This window comes from Sprattus sprattus (assembly GCF_963457725.1).
Source record: "Sprattus sprattus genome assembly, chromosome: 5".
Taxonomy (NCBI): domain Eukaryota; kingdom Metazoa; phylum Chordata; class Actinopteri; order Clupeiformes; family Clupeidae; genus Sprattus; species Sprattus sprattus.
Genome location: NC_137924.1, coordinates 45,489,050 through 45,499,582, shown reverse-complemented (window position 1 = coordinate 45,499,582; position 10,533 = coordinate 45,489,050). Strand labels below are relative to the sequence as shown.

The 10,533-nt window shown below is 44.6% G+C and overlaps 1 protein-coding gene across 1 annotated transcript; it reads left to right on the top strand.

Moving 5' to 3' along the window:
• Positions 1-7,146: 7,146 nt before the first annotated feature.
• On the top strand, positions 7,147-9,520 carry LOC308366237 (uncharacterized protein; the record flags this gene model as incomplete). The annotated part of the gene is made up of 5 exons (XM_080839872.1): positions 7,147-7,201; positions 7,279-7,329; positions 7,502-7,672; positions 9,153-9,350; positions 9,480-9,520. The coding sequence occupies 5 exons, from the start codon at positions 7,147-7,149 to the stop codon at positions 9,518-9,520; spliced, it is 516 nt and encodes a 171-aa protein (XP_080695998.1).
• Positions 9,521-10,533: the final 1,013 nt, after the last annotated feature.

Genomic DNA, 10,533 nt, shown 5'->3' with positions numbered 1-10,533 from the left:
ATATACACGTAAATGGTGTGTGTGCACGCCTCATGAATAGTAACATCTCGGTTACTTACGTAACCTCGGTTCCTTTAGTAAGGGACCAGATATAACAAACCTTGTAGAACCGATGAACAAATATCACATTCTAATCATTCTCAGGCTCTGGCGGTACAATATTGCTGGCCCGCAGAACGCCTTGTAGGAAACTAGACCCCGTCACATCTAACATATAACACCTAATGAAAGTGTGGCGAGAGCTCCATCTCGCTACCTTGCATATATCTTCCACTGATACGCCTTTCAACAAGGCCCAGGAAGAGGAGACCCCACGCGTCGTATGCGCACGCAGCTTCGCGGGGGGGGGGGGGGTGGTCAAGAGACAAACTTGTATAAGACAACACTATAGCCTCCACTATCCAACAGGATAGGCTGGGTTTAGATAGAGGTCTGCCTTTTGCCTGCGCCCCGAAGCACACAAACAGCTGATCTGTCCTCGGAACGTTTTGGTGCGCTCTAGGTAACTACGAAGAGCGCGCACCGGACACAATGTATTCAAGCGCTCCTCCTCTGCTGATGCAAACAGAGGAGGCGAGAACACTGCCAGCTCAATCACCTGATTGCGGAACGGGGTTGCTACCACCTTAGGTGTGTATGCAGCATTAAGTCTCATCACTACCTTGTCCCCAGCTATCGAGAACTGAAAGCACGATGGACTGACCGACAGCGCTTGCATGTCACTCACACGTTTTGCTGACACCAGTGCCAACAACAGCGCCGTTTTCAATTAAACATATTTTATGTCCGCTGTCTCTAGGGGCTCGAACGGGTCAGAGCACGTAACACAATCAGTAAATTCCATGACGGTTCCAGGTGCCTGTCCGGCACTCTGAGACGTCTCACACCTGCCATGAAGCGTGTCGCTAATGGGTGACAGCCCGGGGATTTATTATTTTCCCCCAGCGAGAACCTCAGAGGGCAACAGGTGTTCTCTCTGTTGGCAAACAGGTCCACCTCCACTTTGTAAAAACGTTGCCATATCTGTTCTACCACCTGAGGGTGCAGGGCCCAGTCCATCGTCCGAGGGTTGCCCCTCGATAGCAGGTCTGCTCCGTAGTTGAGCTTGACTGGTATGTGTACCGCCCTGATTGAGGGAAAATGCGCCGCTGCCCATAAGAGCAGGTGATTCGCCCATTGATACAGCGACTGAGAACGAACTCCTCCTTGGCCGTTTATATACGCCATAGCGGAGGTATTGTCTGTTCTAACCAGTATATGATGACCATCTAATCTGGGTAGAAAATGCTGCAGGGCTAAAAACACTGTTTGTAGCTCTGACACATTGATATGTGATGCGGCCTGCTCTGCGGACCAGCGGTTGTTCACTGACCTCCTTTCGCAGACTGCCCCCCACCCTGTCGTGAAGGCGTCTGTGGTCACTACGATGCGGTGCGTCACTACGCCCATTGAGCCCGCTGTGGCAAAGAACTGGGGTGATTTCCAGATCGCCAGCGCCCTCATGCCGAACTCCTTAGCCCGGTCTACATTCATGTAACACCCGGAGCCAGGGAGCGGGGCTCGCCCCGAGTAGGGCGTGCCCCATGTCGCCTTGACCTCCTCGTGCGCCTCCTCAAAGACGGGGAGGGTGCACTCGGCTACCGCTGGCGGGCCACCATAATACATACCCTCCAGCAGAGAAGTCCGCCCACTGGGTGGAGGAGGGAGAGGGAGTGGGAGATCAAGAGAGCGAGCCACCCTAATCGCTACCTCATGGAGCTGCTGACCCAGCGTCCTGGGTGTGACTGGGGGCGAGCTAGCCCGTGGCACCACATCCATCTCCCCATCCTCCTCCTCGCCTGAGGCATCGGAGTAGTCAACCAGACTATCCGTTTCCAGCCCGAAGTCGTATCGCGCTCCGGAGAGATCCGAGAAACCGGAGGGTAGCTCCACAACCTCAGGGTCTGGGGTGACCAAGAGGGCAGGTGAGGCGAAAGGAGACAGGCAGCCCCACCCGGTTGCAGCCACAGGGCGGTCACGGGGAACTGAACTGGCACTGCAGTCGCTATGTCTTAGCCCTGGTTACCGTCATAGCCTCACAAACATCGCAACCGCAGTTGTCGCCGCCCAAAGCAGCCTCCACGTGCTCCCTACCGAGATAGAGAACACAGCGGCGGTGGCGGTCGCCCTTCTCCCTAGCGTGCCCACAGACTGGGTATGCTTGGCGCGCTTTATCTGAAAGAAAGACAAATATTAAGCACACTATCACGACCAACACGAGGTTAGCAAACCAACTCGTATCGAGTTTAAAGTCCTTTAGAAAATAGAAACAAGTAATTCGACTAGCAAAGTAAAGCGTCGAGTAGTTCTTGGATGTCCAAATCTTACGCGACGATTTTGAAAAAGGAAGATGGATACGTGCGCTGTGCCCCCCTGAGCGCGACGCATGCGCGACGCATGTCTCCCTACCTATTGCCGTGAATGTATAAGTTCTTTGATTGGTCCATGACACTAAGTCCTGTTTGATATATCGCAGTCCCTGCGATAAGGAACTAGCATGCACTAGGGCCCATCATAACTACCTTATGCCACTGACTAGGGCCTTTCATAATAGCCTGCACCTGGGCCTGTCGTAACTTAACCACTGATTTGAAGTACTGGAACCCCCCCACCCCCACCCCCACCAACCCACTTCCCCTGTCTAGAAAGGGAAGGGTCTGTATGTTGTTTTTGTTGTACATGCTGCCTGACCAGGGGGGGCCTGCGTGGTTGGGTGTCGCGTGCGTCATGTAACAAAAATAAATGAGAGATGTGAGACTGAACGGTCGCAATCGGAAGACGGTGCAGATACAGAAAGCTGTGCAAAAAAGTAACTTCAAATGTACGTGAACACAGTGGTGTACATGAAAAGGATTGAACCATCTGTTACTGTAGTGTATAATCAGTGTTTTATGGCTATTGCTGTGGTGGCTCTCTGAGCTCTCTGAGCCAACATTTTTCTTCTTTGTCACAATAAACTGAATATTCATATTTTGGTACTTCTCTGGTATAAAAAAACGAAAATAATAACATAAAATAAAATAAGTATATGTCACTTTTATTTAATATCAGTTAGTAATATGCTGGTGTTTCAATTGTCCCCTTAAAGCACACATGGAAGATCAAAAGGAAGAAGAAAAGGAAGACAAAGGGAAGCATGATGCATGGAGGAAACCAATCCAAAGTCCTAGTACCTGTGTACATGGCGAAATAAAGAAATTGAATTGAATTGAATTGAATGAACTGATTGTTACTGATCATAAATAGTATGGGGAATGTATCCCTGTTTATTTGGAATGAAATTTAACGCGCAAAACTGGAATAAACACATGCAACAAAATCAAGCCTGGTCTAAACTGTCTTAAATGGTCTAAACTAAAACATGATATCCTGTTATTGTTCATAATCCACACAAGAAAAAATGTGTATAGTTATGTCACATCCCTAATATATCCTCTATGTTCTGTTGGGTAATAATAACCACATCTTTCCTGTGTTGCAGGTAGTGTGTTCGTCTACGGAGCATTTCAACCCAACTATCCATACACTCTCCGGAATATTGTGAGAAGATTCTCTATCAGGCTGCATTCTGGTGTACCAACCTGGCATGGGTGTGCATAGTGATACCTGGGATTTGTGGGTTGGGCCATGTCTGTTGTCTCTTTTGGAATGTATGCTGTGACAAAGAGAGGGAAGGTGACAGTGAAATGGGAGAAAATCCTCCCCCTCAGACTTAGAATTAACCCCCAGTATTCTAGCAGAAAGGTCTCTCCGCACTTCACTACAAAACCAACTCCCAACATGAAAACACAAAATTAAATCCACGTTGTACGTTGTTTATTCTGTGGGCTGTGGGAGGGTGGGGGGAGGATATATTTGGAGGGGGGTGGAAGAGGGGTGGTGTTACGTTCAGTACTTGTACACCAACTGATCAATGCAATTAATGTTCTGACATACTTCTGTCTTGCATGTCTTAATGGCATAAATAGCGTCAAAAAAAAATGTATCACAAAAGAAAAAAGCGACAGTGAACTCTCTGAAGTCGTTGGCCAGGCGTGGGTCATTAGTGGAGTGGGGGGCTCTACACTCAAAAAAATAAGTTGTTCAATGTACTAAATATTGTTATGTCAACAATTTCCACATAACTGAGTTGTGTTTTAACGTATTGAATACTATTATTACAGAGGAAATAACTAACTTATTTGAAACCAACAAGACTAAATACAAATAGACATTCATTACACTGACCTAACTCACTACTGTAAAATACCTTGGTTCTGTAATATTATGTATTACCAATGGAAAACGACAACCATCACACATATTTAAGGTAACATGACATGTATAGTTTATATGTCCCTAACACTAAATAAAACTTTTTTTATGCTATAAAATCCTCAACTTTCCCCAATGAAAACTAAAATCTCTTACATGAGAGTGCCTGTGTGTGTGTGTGTGTGTGTGTGTGTGTGTGTGTGTGTGTGTGTGTGTGTGTGTGAGAGAGAGAGAGAGAGAGAGCGAGAGAGAGAGAGAGAGTGTGTGTGTATGTCAGAGAGAGAGTGTGTGTGTGTGTGTGTGTGTGTGAGAGAGAGAGTGTGTGTGTGTGTACAAAGGACTTTACTGTATACTGCACGCCATGACAGCATTGTCGACCTAATTTCTATTACTGTTAACGGAGTATTCCCCCCAAATGTGTCAATGTACAAACATGTGTCTGCAACATCCCTAACAGCCCTGATGTTGTTTTCTTGAAAAAGGCTAAAATGTAGGTAGTAGTCCTTGAGGTAGCTTGAGTCTATGACCTCTATATGGACATAGCCTTGCATGATAAGTTGACCAAATACCAGCCTATTGTTGCTAAAATGAGAGACCTAGGCTATACATGTAAGCTGGTAGTATTGATATTTGGAAGTCTGGGGCATGTCCATAAGCTTTCGGTCAGTGGGCTACGACTGGCAGGACTTCTAAACAATCTAAACAAATAGCAGAGTTCTGCTCTGTATCAGCTCCTATAGGTAGTCTTGCTGTTTGGCGTAGGAGACGGGGGGGGGGGGGGACGGGGGGGGAGGGGGGTAAAGGGGTTGTATTGTTAATGCATTGTGCAGCAGTTACCACTACAGGTCATCACTGTTCAACCAAACTGGTCAGGCTACTCATTTTGACAATGCATTTAAAAAAAAAAAAAATGTATGGTAAAAATTGTATGTATAGAGGTGATTGTGCCATTCACTCATTCACTAAACAGTGTTAGGTAGCTTTAACAAGTTTTCATTTTAAGTTAGACTTACTGAAGTGGACTAGATTTTAAAACATTTATTTAAGTACATTTATGTAATTCAGCAACTCACAGGGTTCACTTTTTTGAGTGTGGGCTTACAATTTGTAATATGTGAGTGTGACAGACAGACCACCTCAGTTGACCAGCGTATATTTATTTAATTTATTTATTGTTAGTCTCGATTGAGGTTGGTGCTTTTTTTTCTTTTTCTCCTGCTCCAAGATGTCGGCTAGTACTCTGAGGACCTTGTCGTGGTGCCAACGGTATCTCCCCTGGCTAAGAGCAGTCTTGCATCCCGCCAGTATATGCGCCATTGTTCCTCTCTCCCCACATAACCTGCACTGTGGGTCCTCCCTCATTCCCCACCTGTACAGGTTTTTTGGAAGGGTGTCGTACACTGAGTGGAGCAGGAACGAGATTCGGAAAGGCTTGGACCATGTCTCTCCTCTGCCTTGGGTGGCTTTCGTCCATTGTTGGAAATGGGTGGACCCTAGTCCCTGCCGCCCAGTGCACGGGTCCCCGATGGTGTCCTTCAACTTGAGCAGGATTTCTGCCCGTTCCACTTGTGTGACTGCTGCCCATTTGCGCCCAGATCTTGTGGTGAGGCCTGTGCCTATAACCATCTTGTCTGTGGAATCTCTGAGCATCATCACAATCGTGCACTTTGCCACCTTGAACTTCTCAACCACCGATGATGGAGGTAGCTGTAGCTGTCCTGAGCTGATGTAGAGCCCTACTGACGTTAAGCTTGGTGGAATACCAAGCCATTTTTGTTGACTTTTCTATCCCTTCAACCACTGTCATAGGTATCTTATAAATCGTCAGGAGCCACAGGAGTCTTGGTAGCAGGCCATGCTGGAACAGCCAGGTTTTGAACTTCCCTGGTAGGCCTGAGCTCTCTATCTTTTCATTCAAGCCCAAGGTGCCACGTCGTCGAGTGCTTTCAGGACCTACGTTGTTTGCACATGGGTTGCCATTGTAATTGGTGAGGTCATCCATAAAGCCTCTTAGTGGAGGTTGGCGGATGCCAGACTCCATTATTGGCCCTCTGGATTCCTTCACTGCCGCTGTAATGAGAAGGTTCATTCCCATAATTAACAAGTTGGGGGAAATGGTACAGCCAGTTAAGATTCCCTTTTCCAGGTCCTGCCACTGGGTTGTAAACCCTTCCACAGCTTCTTTAGGGCTGGTCAGACTCCCAGATCTGGCTTCCCCCAACATGGTTTTGGTGAACCTGTATGGGTCCTTGATGAACTGAGCCGCTTGACCTCCTTCTCCTTTCTCAATCTCAGTTCTCAGTCTCATGGCTTATTGGCTGTGTCTGAATGGAAGGGAACATGATTTCACATAACCTTTAAGCTTCATGTACCAGCTGACTTCCATTTACCACGTCGTGACCACCTCAGTCAATTGGTGCATATTAATTGCAATCATCAGATAAATATCACGGTAAGAGTGGGTAAGCCTATTTGATGCAGTGTTTTGTCACAGCCAGGGTCATTGTGGATGATAACAGAAAATGAAAGTAAAAGTTTCTATGTAGCGTATCACTCTGAACAATCAGGCACTTCTCAACACAGCGGCAAGTTGACCGTGAGTAGACAATGTGGTGCTCTGCCTCTCGTACCCTCAAAAAGAAAAAAACAACAACACATAGCTTGTGCTAAATACATAGAGCTGGTTCCACAGAGGATGTATCCAGAGGCAAACTTAAGAAACAGAAAGGGAGCGGTTCTAAAGACAGTGTGTGAAAGACAGAGATGCAATAGAGTTGGGAAAAGAGACAACATCTGAGAGTGTGAGACAAATACTGTCAAAGTTACTCATTTTTCTTCTTCTGATTCAGCAATATGGACAACCCTGATCTGTGCCTTGTGACCTGGCTCCTCACAATGATTGGTCAAAGTATGTTCATGTCTTAGAAGTTGCTATATAGCACAGACATGTCTTCTCTGCCTTACGTACCCTCTGTTCCTCCACAGAGAGATGTCAGATCATAGGGAGCCTCGCTCCCTTGCTACTCCTGACGTTGGGTAGGTCCATGAGTCTTTGTCTTTAAGTGTATTTCACAAACACAACCCCCTATGTTTTTGAAATTCAGCAACAACCACTATAAGATTTAACAATTTTGTAGCATACCAGTGTGCTCATGAATGTTTTCAATTTGAAATTGTACTTATATTTATTTGTACTGTTCCTGAAAAGGGTTGATGCACCTGCACAACTGTCCCAAGGAGCCCATGGTCCCCATCTATGTAATTGTGGGAGCTGCGTTCTTCCTGGTCTTACAGCTATTTGCGCTGTGTGGGCATGGTGCATTGTGCATCTGCACCAGTGTTCTGATCCTCGTCTTCCTCTTCTGCTGGCTGATTGCAGGTAAGGATGAGGAGAGGAATGAGATATAGATAGAGATACTTGTAGAGTTGAATTGTATTATAAAGAAATCTTCACATGAATAAGACAAACCAAAACAAAAGAGAAAGTACGTTTTATATATACTGTATATACACACGAATACATGTAACATTTATATATTCTCATTTTATTCATTTTGTTATCTAATTATGTATTTATCCAAGTATTTAACCATTTATTTATTTAATTATTTATGTATTTATTTAGCTTTTGCCCCTATAATCCTCCATATATGGCTTACAGCTCATGGAAATCAAAAATCCAGTATCTCAAAATATTACAATAAAGAATTTAAAATACAGAAATGTCGACCTGAGAATAGCTAGCTAGTTAGCTAGTTAACTTAAAACACAAAAAAGTATGTTCATTTATGCACTCAATACTTGGTTGGGGCTCCTTTTGGACATATTGCTGCCTTTTTTGTTTTAATCATCAAGATTAAAACCAAAACGGCTTGAAACATGCCACTTTATGTATAATGATTGTGTCACTTTATGAATTAAAATACAGAACAAAGTTAACTTTTCCAGAATATTCAATTTTTTTGCGAGATGCGCCCATATGACAGAAGGAATCTCCAAGTATGTGGTGGTTGTTTACATTGTTTAAATAGAGGGAACTTTTGATTTTAAGGTTTATTTACAATGTTCCCAGTAATGAATTAATTTACATAAATAAAGCACTTTAAATTGGATTTAACTGACAACAATAATATCACTGACATGCTCACTTTTCATAAACGTCATGCCCAAAGAATAAGAGGATTCCCTTCATGCAGAGATTCATTCATTCATTTATTTTCAGTAATTTACATTATATATCTATCTCTCACACTCACACACACACACACAAACACACTTGTACACAGATCACAGGCAACACGTTGTGTGTTCTTACAGTCAGACGAATGCAACCTGCAAATGCTTGGTATGACTCATACCTGCATTTGAGGTCCTGAAACCCCCCCACCCCCACCCCCACCAACCACGTCCCCTGTCTAGAAAGCGAACGGTCTGTATGTTGGTTTTGTTGTACGTGCTGCCTGACATGGGGGCCTGCGTTGTTGGGTGTTGCGTACGTCATGTAACAAAAATAATTGAGAGATGTGAGACTGAACGTTTGCAATGGAAAACGGTGCAGAGGCATAAAGCTGTCCAAATGAATAACTGCAAATGTACGTGAACACAGTGGTGTACATGAAAAGGATTGAACCATCTGTTACTGTAGTGTATAATCAGTTTTTCATTGCTATTGCTGTGGTGGCTCTCTGAGCTCTTTCAGCCACCATGTGTGAGACCAGAACGGAGAAGCAGAATAAGATTTCCCTCTAATATGTATCGTATGTATGTATGGATGTATCGTAATGTAGTAGTAATGTCACACAGCCAAATGTCTCCTCAATTTTGTATTGCGCAATGCCCACATCTGTCATGTGTTGCAGGTAGTGTCTTCGTCTACGGAGCATTCCAACCCAACTATGAGTCCATACACTCTCCGGAATATTGTGAGAAGATTCTCTATCGGACTGCATTCTGGTGTACCAACCTGGCATGGGTGTGCATAGTGATACTTGGGATTTATGGGTTGTGCAAGGTTTGTTGTCCCTCATGCAAGGTATGCTGTGACAAAGAGAGAGAAGGTGACGAGGTCTGTTGTCCCTCATGCAAGGTATGCAGTGACAAAGAGAGAGAAGGTGACGAGGTCTGTTGTCCCTCATGCAAGGTATGCTGTGACAAAGAGATGGAAGATGAAAGCGAAATGGGGGAAGGTGACAGTGAAATGGGAGAAAATCCTCCCCCTCAGACTTAGAATTAACCCCCAGTATTCCAGCAAAAAGGTCTCTCTTCACTTCACTACAAAACCAACTCCCAACATGAAAAACCCAAAATGAAATCCACATACATCATAACATTATCGAGTGACTACTCATAAAGTTTCGCTTGTACACTCAAAACCTATTTTTTTTTACATTTCCAAACAGGAACACAATGGTAAAGTTTTGTCTTAAAACCACAGATTTAGAGCCAACGCCATTCCCAATCCTTATTGTACCTTCTGTCAACCTGAACAAACTGGGACTTTCCTACACATGGTGTGGGAGTGCGAAGAGGTACACGCTTTTTGGCATAAAACATGACCAATAATAGCTGGCATGATAGGATGTCCAATCCCTCTTGACCCTGTCATCTAGTTACTTAATGATGATTCTAGGTTGAACTTGACTAAAAAAATAGAGGAAGATATGGCTAGCTGGCACAACAGCAACTAAGAAAATAAAGCCCAGCGATGGCTCCCTCCTCACTCTCTCGTTATGCGGCAGTGGTTATCATACTTTCTGGATATAGTGATGCTCAAGCTCTCCACAGCAAAACTCAAAACTGTTGAACTGTGGAGAGCTACAGAAGCCCAAATATCTGACATGCTGACCTCAACAGCACAGGAACAAGATAGTTCCCCAGTAGTGTTAGAGCATTTCTGTACTATTCGCGTGTTGGTTCAGGACTTGGAAATACACCAATACGGCACACATACACAGCAATGGTTAACATACACCAATACGGCACAAATATACAGCAATGGTTAACATATAATACACCAATACGGCACACATACACAGCAATGGTTAACATATAATACACCAATACGGCACAAATACACAGCAGTGGTTAACATATTTTGGAGTCAACCACTCGCAGGAGAGCCTGGGATTCTGATGAGTCCTCAGAAAAAACAGTTCTTCTAGTCCGTCCTCACTGATGTCATTTCGTGGGTCCCTCGTGGTTAACAGGTGGTCATGGAACCTGTGATCTCCTATGCCCTCA